Source organism: Equus przewalskii, chromosome 10, assembly GCF_037783145.1.
Source record: "Equus przewalskii isolate Varuska chromosome 10, EquPr2, whole genome shotgun sequence".
NCBI lineage: Eukaryota > Metazoa > Chordata > Mammalia > Perissodactyla > Equidae > Equus > Equus przewalskii.
This window is the reverse complement of record NC_091840.1, coordinates 41,011,035-41,032,906: the sequence shown is the minus strand read 5'-3', so window position 1 is coordinate 41,032,906 and position 21,872 is coordinate 41,011,035. Positions and strand designations below refer to the sequence as shown.

At 36.1% G+C, this 21,872-nt stretch overlaps 3 protein-coding genes across 27 annotated transcripts in view; 1 reads left to right on the top strand and 2 right to left on the bottom strand.

Moving 5' to 3' along the window:
• NF1 (neurofibromin 1) overlaps nt 1-21,872 on the top strand; it is a 240,137-nt gene that overhangs the window by 169,176 nt on the left and 49,089 nt on the right. The window lies entirely within an intron of this gene.
• Nucleotides 1,778-19,881, bottom strand: OMG (oligodendrocyte myelin glycoprotein). 2 transcript variants are annotated; one of them, XM_008522603.2, is made up of 2 exons: nt 19,752-19,881; nt 1,778-3,471 (listed from the first exon to the last, which is right to left on the bottom strand). In XM_008522603.2, the coding sequence occupies exon 2, from the start codon at nt 3,463-3,465 to the stop codon at nt 2,143-2,145; it is 1,323 nt and encodes a 440-aa protein (XP_008520825.1). In that variant the 5' UTR covers nt 3,466-3,471; nt 19,752-19,881; the 3' UTR covers nt 1,778-2,142. The 2 variants fall into 2 exon arrangements, with proteins under 2 accessions (XP_008520825.1, XP_008520823.1); XM_008522601.2 differs by lacking the exon at nt 19,752-19,881 and adding an exon at nt 4,301-5,074.
• Nucleotides 10,025-19,883, bottom strand: EVI2B (ecotropic viral integration site 2B). Of its 2 annotated transcripts, none has more exons than XM_008522599.2 (2): nt 19,752-19,883; nt 10,025-13,042 (listed from the first exon to the last, which is right to left on the bottom strand). In XM_008522599.2, the coding sequence occupies exon 2, from the start codon at nt 13,025-13,027 to the stop codon at nt 11,660-11,662; it is 1,368 nt and encodes a 455-aa protein (XP_008520821.1). In that variant the 5' UTR covers nt 13,028-13,042; nt 19,752-19,883; the 3' UTR covers nt 10,025-11,659. The 2 variants fall into 2 exon arrangements, with proteins under 2 accessions (XP_008520821.1, XP_008520822.1); XM_008522600.2 differs by having other exon boundaries at nt 10,025-13,039; nt 19,752-19,866.

The window sequence follows — 21,872 nt, the reverse complement described above, 5'->3', positions numbered from 1 at the left end:
ATGTCTTAGTGGCCAATAATGAGCCCTCCTCCATTAATAATAAGAACACAATTTCCTTAGAAGGAAGTGTTATCTAATTACTTAAAGGCTAGATAATACTTCTTTCTGAGGACTAAGAGTCTATGTAGTTGACATGTGTTCTATTTGTAAATTTATTGAGTTTTTTCTCTGCATTTTGCAGACATGTCAATAAGATTGGCATAAGCCATAGGTGCTGCTAATGCTAATGTAATCCATAATTTCACTTTCTTGTCACTTTTCTCTGTAGCATTTCTAAGACAACATTTGATTTTTGACACCTTCAGAGTAAAAGACAGTTATCTCTAAGAAACCTACTTTCTGTGAAACTTGGTGTATGTTTTTTTTAAAACAAGACACAAATATGTGGTAGAGTAGGAAATATCTAAGCAATTGGCCTCTATCATCAATGATGAAGATACTAGATCAGTGATTGGGAGCGGGTGGGAACTGCTTGCCTATTTGGAAAGGTAATGCATTTTAAAATCTTTTAGGGGACTTTATTCAAATAACTCCTTTTCTTCACGGTGAAATTCTGTGACATAGTGAGCCAGTTAGGTTTGCTGGGGCAGAAAAATGTTCACAAGCCACTGTGCTAGTCAGCATAGGAGAAGAATTGCTTTATTGAAGCTTAACAGTAATTTTTCCATAAGCTTGGTCCTTAAAAAGAAAAAAAAGAGCACATTAGAAGGTTGTTACTTTTCTCTCTCTGAATAGAAACGTTCCCAAATCTGGAAAGAAGTCTATCCTAATTTTAAAATTTCTTGGGAAGGAGCATAAAAATTTCCTTCTGTACTCTTTTTCCCAACTCTAGGAATGCTTGAAATAGATTCTTTCTTATGTCTCACAAATTAAATACCTCATTTGTGGCTCACCCATTTCAATTATTTGTCTTGCATTTTAATCTAGCCTTGTTTCAGGCCTTCTTTTTCTGACTCTTTGCTATACTTTATGTTTGTCTCTATTTCCTAGGGTAGCTTACTTGTATGTTTATAGAGGATTCTCAGTTTTCTTCTAGTTGGCACCCCGGGACAGTTTGCTGTGGAGTGTCAAGATCTCTCCCTTGCCCAGTGCTAGTCCTGTTGTCTGCTTTGTAGGTTCATCGCCTGGCTGTGCGCCAGATGAGTCCTGTCCTTTCTTCCCTTCCTCCTCTCCTTTTCCTCTCCCTCCCTTAGTACTGCTCAGGATTTTATCCTGAAACGAATCTTATTTTTAATTTAGGTAAGTCAGATTCTAACTTTGGATGTGCAAAAGATAAATTTCCCTCACCTGCACCTTGAAGGCTTTTAATTTTGTAAATATTTAAATTTTCCATTAATAAATGGTCTGTTAAATATGCACTAAAACCGTTCCTTTACATGTCTTCAAGCCTAAGCCTTTTATTGTGTTTTTAATACTTTTCTTAAATGCAAAAAACAAAGCCATTAAACTTTCCTTATTAAAATGCAAAGTCTAGTGTCTTCTAGCTTTTTGAAGAGCTTTTGTCCATTATATAATCTGTAAAGTAGCCAAGAGTTCCTCAGAAGCAGGACATCATTTAGATTTAAAACAATTATGGCTTGTGTGTAAAATAATGATGTGGCATAACCATTCACTGGGTGGCAACCGCAGTTTTACTTTAGTGGCACAATCTTTGGATACGTCTAACATTTCATTTATGATAAAGACTTTACCCAGGTACCTTAGAACAGAAATAGGTCATTTTGAGTCTACTAAGTAGATTAAGTTGGTATGACTAGAAAGCCAAATGACACAGTTATGAGCATAGACCTTTTATTTTTTTCCCAGATGTTTGACAGTGTAAACATACATAAAATACTTATTAAATTTTAAATGCTTTATATTTTGTGCAATAAATTGAAGCCTTAAAAAGAAAACATTTCATTTTTAAAAAAAGAAACTCATTAGTTTTACTTAATTAAGACAGTAAAATAGCAGCAAGTACCAAGACATTGTGCACTTCTTTTATTTAAGACAAGTTACTTCATTTACATCAGAGTCAGAAATGTAAGACTGGCTTCCTTGAATACTTAATATAGCTTGAATCACTGGTTAGATAGGGGCATATTTCTCAACTATACATCAGAGAGGAGTTCTTTCACTAGTTTCAGAAAATGCAGACCCTCAGACAGCCAGCATGACCACAGCACTGAGCATTAAGAGAAACGAAGCATTCACTTTCCAAACACTTGCCACAGAAGGTAAGCGAGGCTTTACGTTTGTGGTTGTCTCTTCCCTGCGTAAGTTAAGGGTTGTGCTTTGTGGAGGCATTTCAGAGAAATTATTTGGCATGCCACTGGTGATACTTAGGGTCATGGGTGTTGGGGATGATTTTGTTGAGCTAGTGAGGCTTGTGTTTGTAACAATTCCATCTTGGAGATGAATAGTTAGAGTTGCAGCTGCTGCTTCATGTGAATTGATCATTTCTGTGGATGTATCTTCTGGATAGGGCACAAAAGCCTTGTCAGTGCTCGTAAAGGTGGTGTCTTTGCTTAGAGTGGCACCAAACGTTGTTTCCTTTGTTCGATATTGTTTGGGTGTTTTGGTCACTTTCGATTGAGTTACCATACTCAGAGAGTTAATGGTGTCCACTGTCTGCATCCCACTTAGAGTGAACAAGCTTGAGGTAAATCCAGAAGGTGTGGGGTATATGTTATGTTCCTTCAAAGATGATATTTGGCTAGAACAGGGAGTCCCTATCACATGGGCTTTTGTTTCCATCATCCACTTCAATAAGTAAGTAAGGTTTTGTTTGTGGTCACACGACCACCTGTTATTGTAAAGGGTTATCTCTTGCAACTGAAAGAGTTGGTCAAAAGCTTGATCTGGAATGAATGTGAACTTATTGTTATGCAGGTAAAGATGTGTGAGATTTGTCAGGTTTATTAATGTTCCTGGAAGGATTTGTGTCAAGGAATTGTTAGACAGGTCCACGATATGTAGTTTGGAGGGCATGTTGGTTGGAACTGTCCAAAGTTTGTTATCACTGAGATTGAGAATCTCAAGACTTCTTAGTGTATTTTTAATGAGGACAACCTTTTCCAGCATATTCTTAGAAACATCCAGATATTTAAGGTTCCACTGATAAGCAGTATCAGATTTGTCAAGCAGTTTAATGTTGTTGTTAGCAGCAGACATGTTCCAGAGGGACCGAGGTAACTGAGCAGGCAGGCTTTCAAGCCTGTTGTTTGAAATATCCAGGGTCCTCAGATTGGTGTATTGGGTTAACTGGTTATGCAGATCAGTAAAGTGGTTATAAGACAGATTTAAATGGATAATATTCTCTTGCAGTCCAGATGGTAATGTAGTCAAGTTTCTGCCCGAACAGTCCACATGCCTGTGCCTCTCCGTGCATGTACATTGGAGAGGACAAATGCATAAAATACCAGGTGTGAGAAACAGAAGGATGAGCAGGCTGGGAGACATTTTCAATATCTGATATTCCATCAAAGCCTGGAAACAAACAGATACACCCTTCTTTTAATATGCAAATACAATTAGGCATCTGCATGGGTCAGTTAGCATTAGGCAAAATTTTCAATAAACCTCGTTGTTGTTGAGTCCTTTTATAATTGTTCCAGTGATTAAACTAACAAAGCTTCCCTTCATTTATAGTCCAAATGCTTAATCTTTCAACTGGGGCTATGTGGTAGAGAGAGACTCTCTCCCTCTTCTCTCTCCTACATTTTCTGCATTATTTTCTCCCTTGTTTTACTTTAGTTTTTCTTATCCTAGAACCTTAATATTATAAAATGACGTTCTCTGCAAATAAAGAGTCGGAATCTTAAGCTATTACTATTTTTGAGATTATCTTTTCTTATTCAGATGGGAAAAAATGGCTGTCGTGACTCTGTTTTGGTTTTTTTTTTTAAAATCTCTGCAGTAATGTAATAGTCAATGTGTGTGTGCAGGGTGAAATTTTGGTTTGATATTAAAGGAGTACTTTGAAATTCGTCTTTGTCTTTTTAGGATAAATATATCCTTGCAAAACATTTTAAGGCACTTGAAAAATCCAGACCAACACCATACGTTTAAACCTCACATTTTATAAAGTGATTTTTTTTCTGTATATTTCAGTGCCGATTTTAAAGGAAAACAATGTGGATATATACAAAGTGAATGAATATTAAAAAGAAATCCCTCAACTGACACTGCAGCAAATTTCTGGTGCATGCACTTGCTATTGAATATATATTCAATTCTAACGTTGACTTTTTCTTAAAAAAAGGAATAAGAAAAAAATTCCAAAGTCGATCTTTTACTGATTTAAATAACAGCTTACCATAGTGTCGTCTTCAACATCAGCATCTCATTTTCTCCGGGAAATTTAAGCTTAAAGGTCGCCTTGTTCTGGAGAGTGGGAACCGCTTCTGGCTGTGAGCTGTGCTTGCCTGCTCAGCTGCATTGTGTTGCTGTGAGCTGAGGCTCTGCAACCACCTGATCAGCACCACATAGGAGGACTGCAGAGCTGTCATTGGTGCTGACTCAAATTTATTGCAAGAGGTGCACACGCAACAAAATAGTCCACAAATTCTTTTTAATTTACAGCATTGAGTGTACCTGTATATCTCAGATTTGCTATAGGATGGAATACCTCATGCACATTAGACCTGGCCTTACTCATTTCTGTGTATTTGTCTGAGCTTGGGTTCCACATTTTAACATTTACCTCATAAAGAATTTGTGGTTCTTTTTAATGCCTCTACTCTTCATTCTTTTTTACATGTTGAAAAATGTTGAAAGTGAATTTGACCTTCCTTGTAGATGGTTTTCTAAGATATTAGTTTGGCTATTTTTAACTGCTACCTTTTTATGTTCTTTTCTGAAATTGTACAGTTGTGTCACTTTTTTAAAATAACTTAATACAATCCATTTGATTTTTATGTACTCCCCCAGCATGATGATTATTATGTATAATCAGCTTTTCAAGTTTATCAACCACTTAAATATTCATCTTCCTTTTTGGTAAATACAAAATACTTAAATATGATAATTTTGTCCTTCTCTTTCTGTTGTAAAGGGTCATTTGACTCAGGCTACACACAAGTGAAGTTACATTTCTAAATGAGCATCTTATGCTTTTAATTATCAGTTCCTGTGGTAAAATAAACATGTGTTGTTTTATGTCTTTTGGGTTAAGGATTTTTTTCTTCATGCATCTTACTTTGGTGAGTGGGCATGAGTATTGTTTTCTTGAGAGACATCTTTGGTGCTATATGAATGACCATTTATTTGAGTTTATGTTTTAAAAATAATAGCACCAATTTTAGGTAATTTCTTTAGAATGTTTCACATTTTATTTTACTCAGAAAGCAACTTATAGTTTTAAAGTTTCATGAAATAATGTAAAAGGGAAAACTTTTGTCGTTGAGTTTTATAAAATGAGACCGGATTGGTGATAGCTTCTGTTCCACTCTTTAGTGGGGTGATTGTAAAAATAATCTGTTAAAACTCAAATCTAGTTTCCGGAATAGCCAGTTTACCAGAGAAAAGAAAGCAGTTAGAGTCATGGCATTTTCATTACCAAATTGTTACCCTTTAAAACCCAGTGATTATTAATTAGCACATTGCTTGTAAGGAAAATCTTTTTATGCCTAGCTACTAAATTCTGGTTTTTGTCTAATTTACACTTGTCATTATTTTACCCCAAATAGAATTTATTGTATTAATATTTAAAGTTTATTTTCTTAGAAAAGAAACTAGACTCTAGGAAGCAACTTTTGTATAAAATTAATGTTCCTCGAAAAGTATCTGCATTTAAAAGTCTGCAGTGTTAGAAATTTATTATTGATTAGGTATTTTATTCCCACTTTACTTTGAGGGTTCAGCCTTGGACTCTTAATAAGATCCTTTCTATGGATTTCAGAGACCAGTTATCAATCTTAGTGCTTAAAAGTAATGTGTCAAAAATACCACATTCAGCAATTTTGTGGAAATAGGGAACGATTGTTTCGACATTTAGATTTCTTCTGTTTCAGCGCATGTATGCACTGCTACACTTCAAGGGATGTGACTGAGTGTCAATTTACCAAATACTTAAATCTCTCCTTTTTTTTTCCTGCTTCCCCCCACCCCCCAAAGCCCCCCAGTACATAGTTGTATATTTTAGTTGTGGGTCCTTCTAGTTGTGGTATGTGGGACGCCGCCTCAACATGGCCTGACGAGCAGTGCCATGTCTGCGCCTGGGATCCGAACCCTGGGCCGCCAAAGCGGAACGCGTGAACTTAACCACTTGGCCATGGGGCCGGCCCCTAAATCTCTCCTTTTAATTTGAGGAAGTTCCATTTCAAAGTGGAAGTAGAGTTTTTCACTTCCATTATACTTACCAGTACTTTTGTTTGAAAGAAAAGAACATGTTATTTGATTAACTAATGGATTCAAAGGAATTTGGGTTTAGGCTGTATCAAGATTAAATTCTGCTGCATCTGATAGAAAATTTCAACATTATAGTAGTGGTGGTGTTTCTCATTTCAAGTTTGGGGACACATCAAATTGCTTCCTATTATTCAAAGGTTATTGTAAAATTATCAAAAAGAAAAAGGGGGAATGTTTTAATATATTTGAATTGTAACAGTCTGTCCTTATCATATGCTTTTAGAAATTCTCATGAAATAAAATAATAGTATATTACCATTACTCCCCAAAATAGTCATTTTTATTGGATTGTTTGTTACAACTCATTTTAGATATTATTCAGACACGTTACATTTTAGATAAGTCTGTCAAGTCAGGAATTACAGCTGTTTAGGCAACTATTATATTTTAGACTAAGCAGTAAATTCATTTGCATATTCTTTTGTGAAACACACTGTTGTAGGATATATTACCCCAACATTGTGAAAGGTAGACAGATTACCTGCCAGGGAACAACTATCCCATGTTAATCAACAGTTTGGAAACACAACCAGTTTATCTTTATTTCTTAAATTGACAACATGTGTTGTGCTTCTTTGAGAGTAAAATGTTGTATTCTCTATTTTTGGTAATATAATTGGCTTTTCAGACTGAGTTTCCTGCTGAAAACAACTAAGAGTACTGAATAAAGTATTTTAAAAGCGTGAAAGAACTAACAAGGTAGAAATTATCAGGTCAAAATGCAAGTGGACCAGTCCCTTCTCCCACCCTTTCACCCGTTTTTTTCCCCATGCCACTGGCTTGTTGCCAAAACTCAGTCATTTTTCCCTAGAATGACCCTTATCTGGATTTATCTGTTTGCTTCCTTGTGAAGATTTAATTTGTTCCTCTATCCCCAATATTTCCTATAAATGGTTCCTAACAGCATTAACATAATTGCTTATTTGTATCATCCTACAATAGTTTCGAAATAATACCAGTATTGCTGCCAACAATTAAATTACAAACTATTGAATAAAGTTTAAGATTTCTTTGCAGCTCTATTTGTTCTTAGAATATGTTTCACTAAGGACATATAGTCAGTTCTGTTTCTAATGCCACTTGAAATAACTTTTCTCTATATTTTTATATCACTGACTTTAGATAAAGTTAGTTTCATTTGTTTCAGTTAGTTATCAGTTTTTAGGGACTGCTTAAGTCAAAATTATATAACAAAGTATATTCAGAGAAATTCTGCTTCTCTATCTCCTCTGCCTTATTTCCTTCCTCCTCCTATTAGTGACTATTTTTATTAGCTTTTAATTGTATCTTAACAATATTTCTTTTTGCAAGTGTACAAAAATATGTATGTATTATATGTTCTTATCCTCCTTTCTTATATAAAAGGTTGCATATTAAATATACTGTTATACATCTTATTCTTTTTTCCTTAATAATATATCTTGAAGATCACTCCACATCAGTATATAGGGATCTCTCATTCATTTCATGATGCGTGGTACTCCATTTGGGAGTGTACCATGTTGATGCACTGGTCCCCTATTGATAGACATCTGGGTTGTTTCCAGACTTTTGTTATTACAAATAATGCCACAGTGAATACCCTTTGTGCCTAAGTAATTTCATATTTTGTCCAATGAATCTTTGGAAAAGATTCCTAGAAGTAGAATTTCTGGGTAAAAGGATAAATGCATTTGGAATTTTTCTGGATATTACCAAATTCCTCTCTATACACTGTACCATTTTGCAGTCCCACCAGCAATGTGTCAGGATGTCTAGTTTGGTAGAGCCTCACCATAGATTTTGTTGTTGAACTTTTGGGTTTATATCAATCTGATAGGTAATAGTATCTGGGAGGAACTTTAAATGTATCTCTCTTATTATGAGGACGGTTGTATACCTTTATGAATGTTTTTAAAAACCATTTAAATTTTTTTCTTCTGTGACTGTCTTTGATGTGTTTTGCACATTTTTTCTATTGTGTATGGGTTGTCCTTCCCCCCACCCCGCCCCCGGTATTTAGGAGTTTTCTTTAAATTTAAAAGATATTAGCCCTTTGTCTTAATTTAAGAGGCAATTTTTTTCCAGTTTGCCATTTGTCTTTTGACCTTATTATGGTAGTTAATTGTTTTTTACATTTAAAAGTTTTGTATAATTGCATTTTCCTTTTCTTTTTATTGCTTCTAGATTTTGAGTCTTAGCTAGAAAGGTTTTTCCCACTTCCAGATTATTAAAGGAATCCACTCATATATTCTTCTATTACTTGTATAATTTTGTATAATTTTGTATAATTTCATGTTTTATATTTAGATCTCTGGTCTACTATAGTGTGACATATGGATCCAATTTTATCTTTTTCCAAATATCTATCCACTTGTCCTAATACTTTTTCCCACTGATTTGAGATTTGAGTCTATTTGTGGACTTGGCATTCTGTTCCATTGATCTGTTTGTCTAATCATGTACCAGTATCATAATTTTTTAGTTATAGGTGCCCAAATATTTTGCTACTTTGCTTTTTGCTCAGAACTAGGTAATAAGAACAATTACAGGTCACCCTCATCTAATTCGTTGTTTCCCCCACCGCCAACGCCAAATGGAATACGTGGCAATATACATATGTGGCCGTGCATGAAGCTGGTGCTCTTTGAGCATCTGTTAGTGGGAAGAGTGCCGAACCAGGAGTCAGGGGACCGACTCAGCTTTTAGTACCTCTTGTAAGGAGGGCATTTACTCTCTCTGGGCCTGTTTTCTCAGCAGTTAACGGATAAAGAAGTTGAACTAGATGGTCTTCAGAGTTGTTTCTGAATCTGGTTAATGCTGATCTGATAAGAACAGCGCAGGTCTGTGGTATGTGGGTCAGTCTGCTTTTTATTCCTTTTGTCTCATTCATGAAATAAACTTTCTCTTCTGGATCCCGGTTTTTAATCTTTTCTACGTTTTTCTTTGTTCTAGCATTTTCTTCTCTCCTGTATTTCTTTTATTAGCTTGGATTTCTTTCTGCTGATTAAGTAAGGATTACCACTGTTTGGCTACTCAGCTTCCACTGACCTCGGTGGGGAAAAATTGCATGCAGTCAATGGGAATTATTCTTGCCCCCGGTAGAGAATTTCTTAAAAAACAAAAACTGAAAACCAGCTGCTGAGAGTAGTCTGTTCGTCTGTTGTACAAAGAACAGAAGGAGAAGAGCTGCCTGTACACTGTGAAGAAATCAGACAAGACTATGACTGAGTTATCAGTTCCTGATTATCTATGAGAGTGGGTAATTCCTTATATTTCCCAATGCCCGTCCTTCAAGAAGTCAGGAAAGAAGGTGATAAAAAAAAAAAAAGAGCAGAAATGTGGAAAGAGCCCATTAGGTTATAATCATATATGTAAAATAAGAAAGGTTATGATGATTTTAGGCATGTCAAAGTCTTGACCAAATATAAAAACATTATATCTCATTTATCCTAATTAGAATACTTAAAATTGAACAGAATAATAGCAAATTATTAAACTCTTGATTACTCCTGGGTAAATTAACCTTAAAAGTGCTAAGTTTGCAAAACACATGAAAGAAAGTTCTTAATGTGACAGACAGAAGAGAACCAATGTAATATGACAATAAACATCATGCTTATTCAGGAAAAATAAGAAGCTCAAGGATATGTTTCTGCTGATAAAAAGTTTTACTGGTCAGTAAGGAGTGGCTTAAAAGACTTACAGAGAAACGTTGTAAATAAAGTTTCAACGTCCAAAGCTGCCTAATTGTTTTTTTTTTTTTAAGATTGGCACCTGAGCTAACACATCTGCTGCCAATCTTCGTCTTTTTTTTTCCTTTTCTTCTTCTCCCCAAAGCCTCCCAGGACATAGTTGTATATTCCGGTTGTAGGTCCCTCTGGTTGTGGCTTGTGGAACGCCGCCTCAGCACGACTTGATGAGCGGTGCCATGTCCGCTCCGAGGATCTGTACCCGTGAAACCCTGGGCCGCCGACATAGAGCACACGGACTTAACCACTTGGCCATGGGGCCGGCCCCAAAAGCCTGCTAGTTTTTATTAAAGATAGAACTTTATTAGTTTCTTGAACACCAATGCTGCAAATAAATACTATATTTTGTTCTGAAAAAATCCCAGAACTATGAGTGGTTCTCCAAGGTTAAGCTACCAATAAGGCCGCCACCTGTCATTCTAAGTGACTGTTTCCCCAGGAGTTAGGGTAGTGGTGAGGGTGAAGAATGTGTGCTTTTGGGGCAAAAGGACACTCCTGCAGGCACAGGCTAGCATCTCCATGAGCGTAGGCCCATGAACATGCTCCGCCTTGACTTTGACAAAGATTGGGTCCACCTCTACTCTAAAAACTCAGATTTATCTATTGTCAGGTAATGGATAAAAGGTGAAATTCTACATAAGAAAGGTGTTTTAAGAGTTTAAAGGTACGTTGTCAAAGTATGAGTTTAGTGAAAGTTGAGAAACATCTGTATTTTGATACAATCTGTTTTTCCTGGAAAAATTGTCCAAATTTGGAATGAAGCCATTAGAGCTGTTTCTTCTTTTCCTCTTCGTTTGATTTGAGTGCTTAAGGTGTATAAAGAGGACACTTTTTAAAGAGGCTAGTTTTAAAATTTGTGCTCCCCCAACAAGATAGGAAAATGTCTCCATTTTGTGGTACCTGCTCATATTATTTTCAGTGTAAATGTCCCCAACCCAACCCCCCAATTTGATGTTCTAATAAGTTTGTTGTACTGTTTCCAGTGACAGCTAAAAGGAGATTTCTTTATTCTTAAACATGGATTTTAATCTCTTGTCCCTACAAACTTGAAATATTTATTTAATACTTCAGGTATTAATTTAAAACTTGGAGTTTTGTTTAAAACTTGGAGTATGTATTTAATTTCTCATTCCCCCCACCTCAAACCATGAAATGGAAAAATAAAATTTTATTTATTCAAGATAACTTTATATACAGCTTTTCAGAAAAAAAAAATCCATAAGGTAATGTTAAGTGTACGTAGGCTACTTGTTTCAGAAATGGTTGTTATTGACATATGTACCATCCACATATGTAAAATGTACTATGCAGTAAAGGTAGATACTATAGCCAGTAAATAGATCACTGTTATATAATTTTTAAAAAATAAGTTCCACCTATGCACATGGGCTTTGAGCAGATTTCAGGTAGTCCCTGAATAAAAATCAAAATTGACTACCAGTTGCTATTTAATATATTTCAGCACATGAAGAAAAACAAAAGATGGAATCCTTTAAGAAGGATGAAAAAATCAGCTAAAAAGCAAGTTGTAATATTTATAACAGTTCTTCTGGTGGAGGTGGCAGGGATTCATTGAGATCTTGATCAGAGTTAGGAGGAATAGAGAACTCTTGACACTGGATCTCATTGTTGTAATCTTCCTGGTTTTTCATAAAATCTCCTGATGGCAGAGGCAAATTAAGTGAATCAGGAGGAGGTGGAAATGACTGTTTGAACTCAGAATTATGATCTTCACAGACTTCATTAAGACTGTTCAGAGATGGTGGGAGATTGGTGGAATCTTTTGGAAGAGGAGATGCAGTTGTCATTCCAGGTTTGTCAGATTGGTTACTTTCCCGTCCTTCCAAATCAAGAAGGGAAGGAGGTGGTGGAGGCAGCTCGGCATCGTCTGAAGAAGAAACCGCAGTACCAATTGTTGATCCATCAGCACTATCCTCCGATGTACCATTTACGTGATCTTTTATTTTCTCTGTTTGGAGGTTGTTAGAATCTTCATTGTTTTCACTTGATTCAAACAACTTTATTTCTAAATCATCTGCTAAAACTGTGCTTTTGTTTGGTTTCCAGGCCATAAATGAAACAATTGATGAACGTTTTGTGGATACTTCATTTTCTCTAATGTTATCTATACATATGTCAGGGGTTTCACCATCCGCAAACGGAGATCTACCTGCCCAGTTTTGATCACTTATAACTGGTTTTCTCAAGCACTTCCATAGTACAATCATGATTATAGTTACCAACATAGAAATCAGAATTACACCAATTAATATGGCAGCTATTGTATTAGAATTGGTTTTATGTGGAGTATTTTTCTTACTTGTAGTTTCTATGATGAATCCTGGTGTAACCCTAGGTGGATGTTTGACAGTTGTTGTTTGTTTTGTGGGTGGATGATGAACATTCGTTGATGTTGGTTTTCTAGAAGTGTGGACAGACGATGGTGGTTGAGTGGAAGTATAGGCAAATGTTGGTGATTGTCTGGTAGAAGTATGGGTAGCTGGTGGTAGTTGTCTAACAGAGGTGAACACAGGTCGTGCTGTTTGTTGGGAGGAGATGTTGGCCGTTGGTATTGGTTGTCTGGTTATGTTATAGGCAAGTGGTTGTCCAGCAGAAGTGTGTGCTGCCAGTTTTCCAGAAGAGACATAGGCAGCTTGTGTGGGTTGTCCAGCAGCGACTTTGGTAGTTGGTATTGCTTGTTCAGAAGAAACGTTATTGAATTGTGTTGGTTGACCCAACGGATTCCCTGTTGTGTTTTGAGAATTAGCTGAGTTATACGGCGTTGGTGATCCAAATGAAGTAGACTGTGGTTGCTTCTCTGTTGTAGTTGCTTCTGTCTCTGAGAAGAATGTATCATTCAGGTGTCCGCAAAACAAAATTAAGACGAAATATTTGAGATCCATTTCAGAATGTTTCTTCTTTACCAGTGGTTTTATAATGAAAGAAAGACAGACAGTTAGGTATCATCTGGTGTCTGGTGTAAAGTAGGTAGGTACTTGATATGTGTTTATTATCCCTGATTTAGACTCGCTGCACTATGGGCCAGTGTAAACAGCTCTTGAATGCGCTCTAACTTATCATACAGCATTTGGACCTTATAGGCAGTGATCTCTCTCAGTTCTTGCATAAGATCTGTACGTGACCCTGCTGCCCCTCCAGCTTCATTACACACAGTCCTTCATTTTCACAGTCATACTTCTCACATACATAGGGTCTGTATGCTGGTTCCATGTGCTCTCTACCTTTTTCTCTGTTTGCTACTAGAAATATGTTGATCCTGCTGCCTTGAAGGATACCAGAAATCATCTGTTACCTAATTTAATGGTCTTTTCTGTCTTTTCTGTCTTTTTTTCCTCTCTTGACCACACTTAACACTACTGACAATTCCTTCACTACTGTTCAAATAGCGATTTGTAATGGTTTTCATGTTAATCTCACTAACTTTTGCTTTTCTCTTGCCTCTTAAATATAGGTACTTCATATTCAGTCCTCACTCCTATCAATTCTTCTTTGATTCCTGAATCTATAAGATTTCAGCTCTCATCTTTATGCCATAACTCCCAAACCTGTACATCTAGCCCAAATCTCCTTAATTCTAGTTCCATTTGTATGACTTCTTGGTGGACATTTCCATGTGTATATCCCACTATCAGCAAATTCAACATATTTAAAACAGAATTCATCTTCATCTCAAAAGTGACTCCTCTCCCAACTTCTCTATTTTTGTTAATTGTACTGCCTTTGTCAGTTTCTTGTGCACAGAGTCTATTGTGTTAGTAATCTTTATAGCAGCATCAGTGTCTAGCACTGTGTCTTTATGTTAGGATCTTATATTTTTAAAGGATTCAATTCAACTCAGAGTCCTAGGCTCAAAATCCTAAAGAGATTTTTGAATCTGGTTGAGTGGGTCCTGTGCAGTTGGTCACATGGTCCTGCTGCTGCTTTCATTCATCTCTCGATGAGCATCATCTTTCTGTCAGGCCCTGGTCTAGGTTTAGGAGATACCAAAAAAAAAAAAAAAGTTCCTTCTGGTAGAAACAAACAAGCAATACATAATTGTAATAATTTGATAGGCTTTCTCATAAAGGTGTGCAGGAGGTGCACGGAGGAACTAACCTAGCTTGAGAGGGCTTCAGGAAAGTTGTCTCAGAGAAGTAAAACTTGAACTGAATCTTGAAAGGTCTGTGAGAATTAATTAAGCAAATAAAATATGCCAGCCAAGGGGACAACATATGGGCATGGGAAAAGAAGGCAGTTTGGCACATAGGTCTTTTTGCGGGATGCAGTAGATGCTAAAACTTGAAGAGTCAAGTTCCGGTTCTACTCCCACCACCGAACCACCTATCTGACCATGAGGACTAGTCGCTTAATCTCCTCCTGTTCTCAGTTGCCTTATCTGTAAAGTGAGGAGTTATACCAGGACAATTTTCAGCTGTGAGTGTAATATCCTTGTTTTGCACATCATTAAACAGAATGATAACTATTTGGTTATTTCTTAACATTGGGGAAAGGAAAATCTCCGGGTGTTAGATCCTGGTGTATATGATTAGAAACTATAGTTTTTCCCTTTTTTTGAGGAGGATTAGCCCTGAGCTAACTACTGCCAGTCCCCCTCTTTTTGCTGAGGAAGCCTGGCCCTGAGCTCACATCCATGCCCATCTTCCTCTACTTTCTATGTGGGATGCCTACCACAGCATGGCTTGCCAAGCAGTGCCATGTCCGCACCCAGGATCCGAACCGGTGAACCTCGGGCCGCCGAGAAGCAGAACGTGCACACTTAACCACTGCGCCACCAGGCCAGCCCCGAAACTATAGTTTTTCTGTGATTCATAGGCCAATTTCAGAAAGGTTTGATGTTCTGTGTAAGGTACAATTAACAGGCAAAGAGAAAGCCCCTCAAGTTTTGCAGATGAATAGACTTTTCAGCATATTTGAGCAATTTCCATTGCTTACTCCTCTACCACTTAGTACACAGTGATAATAAATTACCCTATTTTAGTAGAAGAAAAGACATGTGATTTTTTTTTTTTCCCTTACAGTCTCTTTCTTTTTATTTTCTCTAGTACTTCGGGCCTAAATTTTAAACTATTTCTCCTTTAAACTTTCCTGCACACCAGTGCTGAATTAATCTTCTTAAAAGCTTGTATGATCAGGTTACTACTCCCTTGTTTGAGAATTTCCCATTGCTGTCACGGAAAAATTCTAAACTGAGTTTTCTTCCTTCTGGCTTGAGTTTACCAGTCTATTCTCATTTCTCATAACTGAAACTTCTCATTCAGCCAAGATGCACCTTTTCCCCTTCTTACATACATACTTTCTAAACTCACACTTTTTTTTTCCTAAGCAGACACTTTTGTTTATGGCTTTTCACCCTCTTTGTGTGTGTTCTTTTTTTCCCAAACCCTTCATCTTCTCTCTTCTAACTGCCTGTCTGAGCCTGTCCTCATCTGTCAGACCTCAGTTTAAATTCTTCTTAAACCAAGTTTACTGTGACCAACCACAGCCCAAAGAGACAGCCGTTCCCTGAATCCCCTAGTTCTTGTTGTCGTTAGGACTCCTTAGCTGGTTCTCCATGTGAGTGCTTCACTCATACGTCTCTTCTCTTAAATAATTGTGTTTATTTTTTTATTACTTAACGTTCCACATTTTCTTTTTGTTATCCTCATCCCCTAAACAAGATTATAAAGAACGTTGAAGAAGGCAGAAAGGAACAAAGGAAGAAAAATACTTATCTAGAACATAGTATGTGCTATACTATCCTGGTGTTTTACATGCTTTATTTCATTTAGCCTTTAAATGACTCCATGAGGAAGATGGAGGAATCCTTGATATACAGATAAAGAGACAAATTCAGATGTATTAAGCAATTTGCCCAATAGTTATAGCACTCTTAGTGACAGATTGGGAATTTGTGCCCAGGACCATCCGATTCCAAAGCATAAGCTCTTTCTACTATCCTAAACTGCCTTTTGTTTTTATATTTTGATTACTTTACAGCAGAATGCCATATATGTTAGGAGCTCAGTAAACGTTTAACCTGTATTTGGTATCTTGGTTCCTTTCCATTTCACTTTTTTCACTATTTATTAATACTTCTACTAGAATGTAAGCAGAGAAGGTAAAATTTAAGTTATTAAATTATGCTTTTTATCAATTTTGCAAAAGGGTTAATAGGGAAAAAATGTGAAACTTTTGGCATAAATATAGGGATTTGAATCGTCTTTAGATGGTTATCATCCATGTGCTTCCTACCTGCTTTCTTACTGATTACCACCCGCTGCAAAGGCCTCATTAGAAAGTGTTATTCTTGAGTTTCACATTAGTTTTTTTAAATGCCATCCAAAGCAACAAAGTATGGGCCATGAATTGTCTTCAGCCAAAAATATTTCCTCTTTTGTGACTTTGCTTAAAATTTATTAAAAGCCCACATGGTTCCTCTTTTCACTTAGCTGACAAAGGCTTTAGAGAAGGAAAGAGCCCATACAGGAATATAATTATAAACACAGTTTAGTTTTTAAGATCAATTTCGATAGGTTCATGGCCTCTTTTGTCAATAGGAAGGTCATAGGATCTTCAGTGTATGAGATTTTTCACTTGTCATTTAAGGGCTACAGCAATATTAAGAACAAATTCCATTTTTTACCTATCCTACCCCTTTCTCCCAAGCTTCAGTTAGCTGTCTCCTCTCCTAGGGTCTGCTACATCAGAAGGCTAGCGTCTTTGTTAGAATTCTGGTCCAGCAATTCAGAATAGTCCAGAAAAGGAGGAGCAGGATGGAAGGAAGAATAAATAGGTATACTAGTGAATAAACTGACCTTTTTCCAGCTCAGAGACAGTGAGACCAGTGTTATAGCCAGTGCAGAAAGTTATTTAACGTGTATTTTAAAAATATATAAACCATTTTTGCCTGAAGTACCTACATTGTTTCTGCAGGGAAAGAAGGTAGGAAGAAAGAGCCACATTGGGTACAGAGGTAAAAAGGAGGGGAAAGTGTCAGATAAGATGAAATGAAAAGGAAATTCCAAGAAATACAAAAAACACAGAAAAGTAAAGCAAAAGTTATAGTAAGCAGCATATACATGGAAAAGGGAAGGTCAATTGACTAGAGAAAGTATTGAAAAGAAGAAAAGTTAATTAAAAAGCTGAGGAAAAGTGGTAGTGACATAATTAGCAAGAAGTTAGGGTAGAAGATTAAAGTGGACAAAATTAGAAAGAAGGTGGGGGAGAAGGCTGAAGCAGATGAAAGAGAGAACCACAAAATGCTGCCCTCCCTCCCTGCCCTGTGTTTGTAGAGGCAGGGACCCAGTGAGGAGGAGCCAGCTTTCCAAAATGGAGGACTTGACTCACCCGTCTTCTCAAACTCACTTATCTTTCATTTCAGGCTCTCCTGTCTGCTTTAAGTATCCTTAAGATTCTCTCTCTTTTTTCCCCCTGACACTACCCAGAAGCATACCTGCTAATACCTATACGCATTCTATAGAGCATTTTTCTAGAAATCCCTTAAGTCTGCTGCTCAGGCAAATCTCAAATTTGCCTACCTGCATATGGCAGCTTTTTGCTTATTATTTTAGGTTGGCACTTTGAGGTTTAAATCTGTGATTTTGGTCCTTTGCTTTTCCTGAATATTTTTTTAAATTTTTAAAGAAGAAGACAAATATCAGCCGCTGGAAGTATTTTAAAGGCAGTCACAGTGAAGCAGGGGCCCCGTGCATTAGACGTGTTCTCATAGATACAGTGCATAGCTACATAGAGCCCAGAAGTGAAAACTGATGCTAAGGTGGATATAAGACATATGTTATTGTCTTTTAAAGGGAATTGAGGAGATTTGGAGAGCATATCCTAGACAAAAAGGCAATATCAAAATAGGTAGCAATATCAAAAATAATATCTGAGTTCAGTTACTTTGATATAGTAAGTTACAATACAGATATAACAGGTTAAAATTTAGTAGTAGTATATCTCCAACTAGTGAAGTCATGAAACCGTAAAAGGAAGAAAACAGCAATTCTATATCTTGAGGAAGAGCAGAAAGAGAAATTAACTTTGAGCTATGATAGGAAGTATTTGATTACCATCTTTTATCAGTTTAGCTAAGTACCCACCAAATGCTAGGCTTTATCCTATTTTAATGAGCAGGGTGGTGTTGTCTTCTTTGTACAGATAAGGAAACTGAGGCACAGAGAAGTTGGGAAACTTGCCAGAGCATCACAGCTCTAAATAGTGGCACTAATACAGAAATCATGGTAATCTTGCACCGGAGCCCTTTCTTTCTATTACTTGTCACTATATAGGCCACACTGCCTTAATTATGAAATAGGAATGCTTTCTGAAGGAAGAGATGTAAGCCCTCTGAGAACAGATATGTTAGTAACTTTTGGAGGTAGTCCTTCGTAAAAGGTAGGAAAAGAACTAGCAGAAAACCATCTTAGTCCTGGGATTCTACGAAAACAGTGAGGGGCTTTTGAATGGTTAGCCTATGAGCTGTCATATTTGAGGTGACTTTGAAAGATCAGACATTAAAAGGCATCAGATTTATATTTAACAAATTCAAACTTATTCAGAGTTTATAATTTCCTTCTAAGTGGAATTGTGTAGGAATTAGTGGAAAAAAACAGGTACTATAGGACTGACTCTTTAAAAATATATAGACAAGGCTTGTCTAAAAAAGAGATAGAAATCTTCATTTTCTAGCTTCTGTAATAGTTACTTAGAGGAAATTTAAAGTGGACTTCTTTAAGGGAAAATCATAAGTATTTATGAAATGTTGAAATAGGATATCACCCACTATGAATTCATCGTTCTGTGGTATTAGAAGTCTATGTAAACTCTTTGCAGTTTTTATTTTGGAGGATATTTGCTTTGTAATTGCCCAGTTTACTCATAGAGTATGCATCTTTTATGCAATTTTTTGTTGTTTATTCTGTGAGTGTTTTTTCCCATATCTATTTTGTACTGTTTACTGAAGGCTCGACAATATGTCACATAAATATGTGGATGATATGAATATATGTACATACGTTTTATCATAACAGTTTTGTCTTAGCTTTAAAAATGAGCAACAATATTTTCATGTCATCATTATTAAATTTAAAATTCTGTTGTGTAAAAAATAAAGCATATACAATAATGATAATTGAATACCTCATCTAATCTTCTTTGATTTCTTTTTAAATTAAGTGAAGGTAAAGGTGACCATTCTTATTATGGAAACTAAAGGGGGTTTAAAAATAAAAATAATTTCAATCTATAGATTATGTTTTGTACAGGAAAATTTTGTAGAAAGCAAATCAGAATTTTTAACAATCGATATTTTGGAGTTGTAAATTCAGTCATATCCCATGGATTCTAGTTTTATTCTAACCCTTAGCTTTATCTGCCATGGCTGTAGTTTCTTTTTAATTACAGAACGAAGGTTAACAAACACTGTGATTGAATAAACTTAAAAGGTCTTATATTATACAAACATAGGTGAAAATTTTTCTCCAAGTCAAGCTCAACACTGAATGTTTTTTAATTCCATGCAACAAAACCTGTTAGAGACATCTTTAGACTATCAGAATTTAAGTTAAACTAAATTTTATATAAAGCAAAGATCAAATCAGATTGCCTGTGCGAAAATTGTCTTACCTCAGCTGTTAACTTCTTTTGCAGGATGCTAAATTCTTGTTCTAACTGGCCATTTTGGTTATTTGGCTAAGAAGCAAAAGGGGTGGTTCAGTTCAGATTAAAAATGGTCTTTAGCAAACTGAAATGGTTGCTGTAGAAAAAGAGGAAGTTGATCAATAGTTGCTTCCGGAAGTGCAATAAGCCACAAAATAGCTAAGAAATGTACTTCTTTAGCAGAACTTATTTTGAAACACAATTTGGAGCTGTATGATTTAAGTGCTTTTAATTAATACTTGTAAGTAAACATTTGAGACTTTCTAGTAATGTGGTTATATAATTTAAATATTTAGAATAGAGTCTTGGAGAGAAAATTATATCTTCTGAGGAAGAACTGCCAGTTGGGTTATTACCCATAGTGAGATTTCTTTTCGTAAGAAGTGAATGATGTGTTCTGTTTACTTATATCACCTTAGGCAAGTGGCTACATTTCTGAGTCACCATTTCCTCCTCTGCAAGTATATTTCTCTTATTGAGTTGTTGTGAGGATTAAATAAGATGATATAACATATATAAATGCCCCACACGCAGTAGGTAACCAATAAGTGTTAATGTTATTTCCTCATATATAATTTAGGCAAAGCCCAGGTAAAAGTATAATTAGATTTTTTTGACCAAATACTTTACTAAGTGATTTGTGAGTTCAAGTCAACAACTCTTTGATTACCTACAAAGTAGATACTTCTCAGTGGAAAGTAAATAAATTGGGAATCATTTTTTAAATAAGTTAACTAGTAAGCAAAGTATATTGAAAAGAGTGTCAGTCAGTCTGAATAAAGATTTCTTTGGGCAAGTCTCCTCTCTCTTTATCTGAAAAATGGAGATCATAATTCCTAATTTATAAGTTTATTATGGGATTAAATAAATGTAAAGTGCCTAGCATAGTACCTGTTATAGTAGATACAGTAAGTATTAAACCATGCCCTGCTTCCCCTTGGTCACTGCAGGGGAACACAAATTATTTTTTTTTTTCCCCTCCCCAAAGCCCCCCCGTACATAGTTGTATATTTTAGTTGCGGGTCCTTCTAGTTGTGGCATGTGGGATGCCGCCTCAGCATGGCCTAACGAGCGGTGCCATGTCCTTGCCCAGGAGCCGAACCCTGGGCCAATGGAAGCAGAGCATGAGAACTTAACCACTCGGCCACAGGGCGGCCCCATTTTTGTTTTTTTTGCTTTTTTTTTTTTTTGGAACACAAATTATTAAGACCTAGATCTTAGCTTCAAGATATTGTAACTTGATACAAAAAGAATAGGTGTGTGTGTTTTTTTAAGAGGTCCTACTATAAAGCAGAAGATAATCAAAATGCTGTAAACTTTTGATTCACTGTTTTAAAATCCCCAAATTAAGCATGTGGACCAAAATACCCTGGGGTAGAAAAAAAAATTGTCTTTGTTCAAAAGTAACTTAAAATTTGAACCCAGAAAAGCATATCTTAACCTGTCATCTTTAAACACTTGTCGAGTTTGGAAAGGCCCCACTGTTTGTTCATGAGCTGTCATTGGAAGGTGTCATTCTGAGAGTGCACGTTAAGTAGCCAAGTAGTGAGTGATGAATTTTCAATATTCCTGCTTTCCGGTTTGAGAGAAAATGTCTGACCTGTATGTTGAATATGAAAGTAGTTGCCTAGTTAATTTCTTATTTTTAAAAAGACACTAATTTGTTTTCATTTCCCGTGACAAGTATTTATGTGTAACCCTTGATTCAAGGAGTGTTTTGTGTCATTACTATTCGTTCTAGTACACAATCTCAAACTCTTAATTTGCCAAAATGGGAGCTCTGCCCAGTTTCATTTCCAATCTGGTCCTTTTTACCCCTCAGAAGATAAGCTGATCATCGTGGTTGGCATGAGTATTCTCCTGCTTTCATTTTTACTTTGACATTTAGCTTTATCTGGTATAATATGGTTATGATTTATTGTTTAGGGGATAGATTTTTTTTAGTAAGTTGATAATAAAATCAATAGTTTATTTTTCCCTCTCATTTTAAGAAGTAACCTAGATCTTTGGAGACATGGAACTTGTAAGAAGTGAATTTGATTACCAAGAGCAGTATCACCTAGGGAATTACACAAAAATTAGCAATGC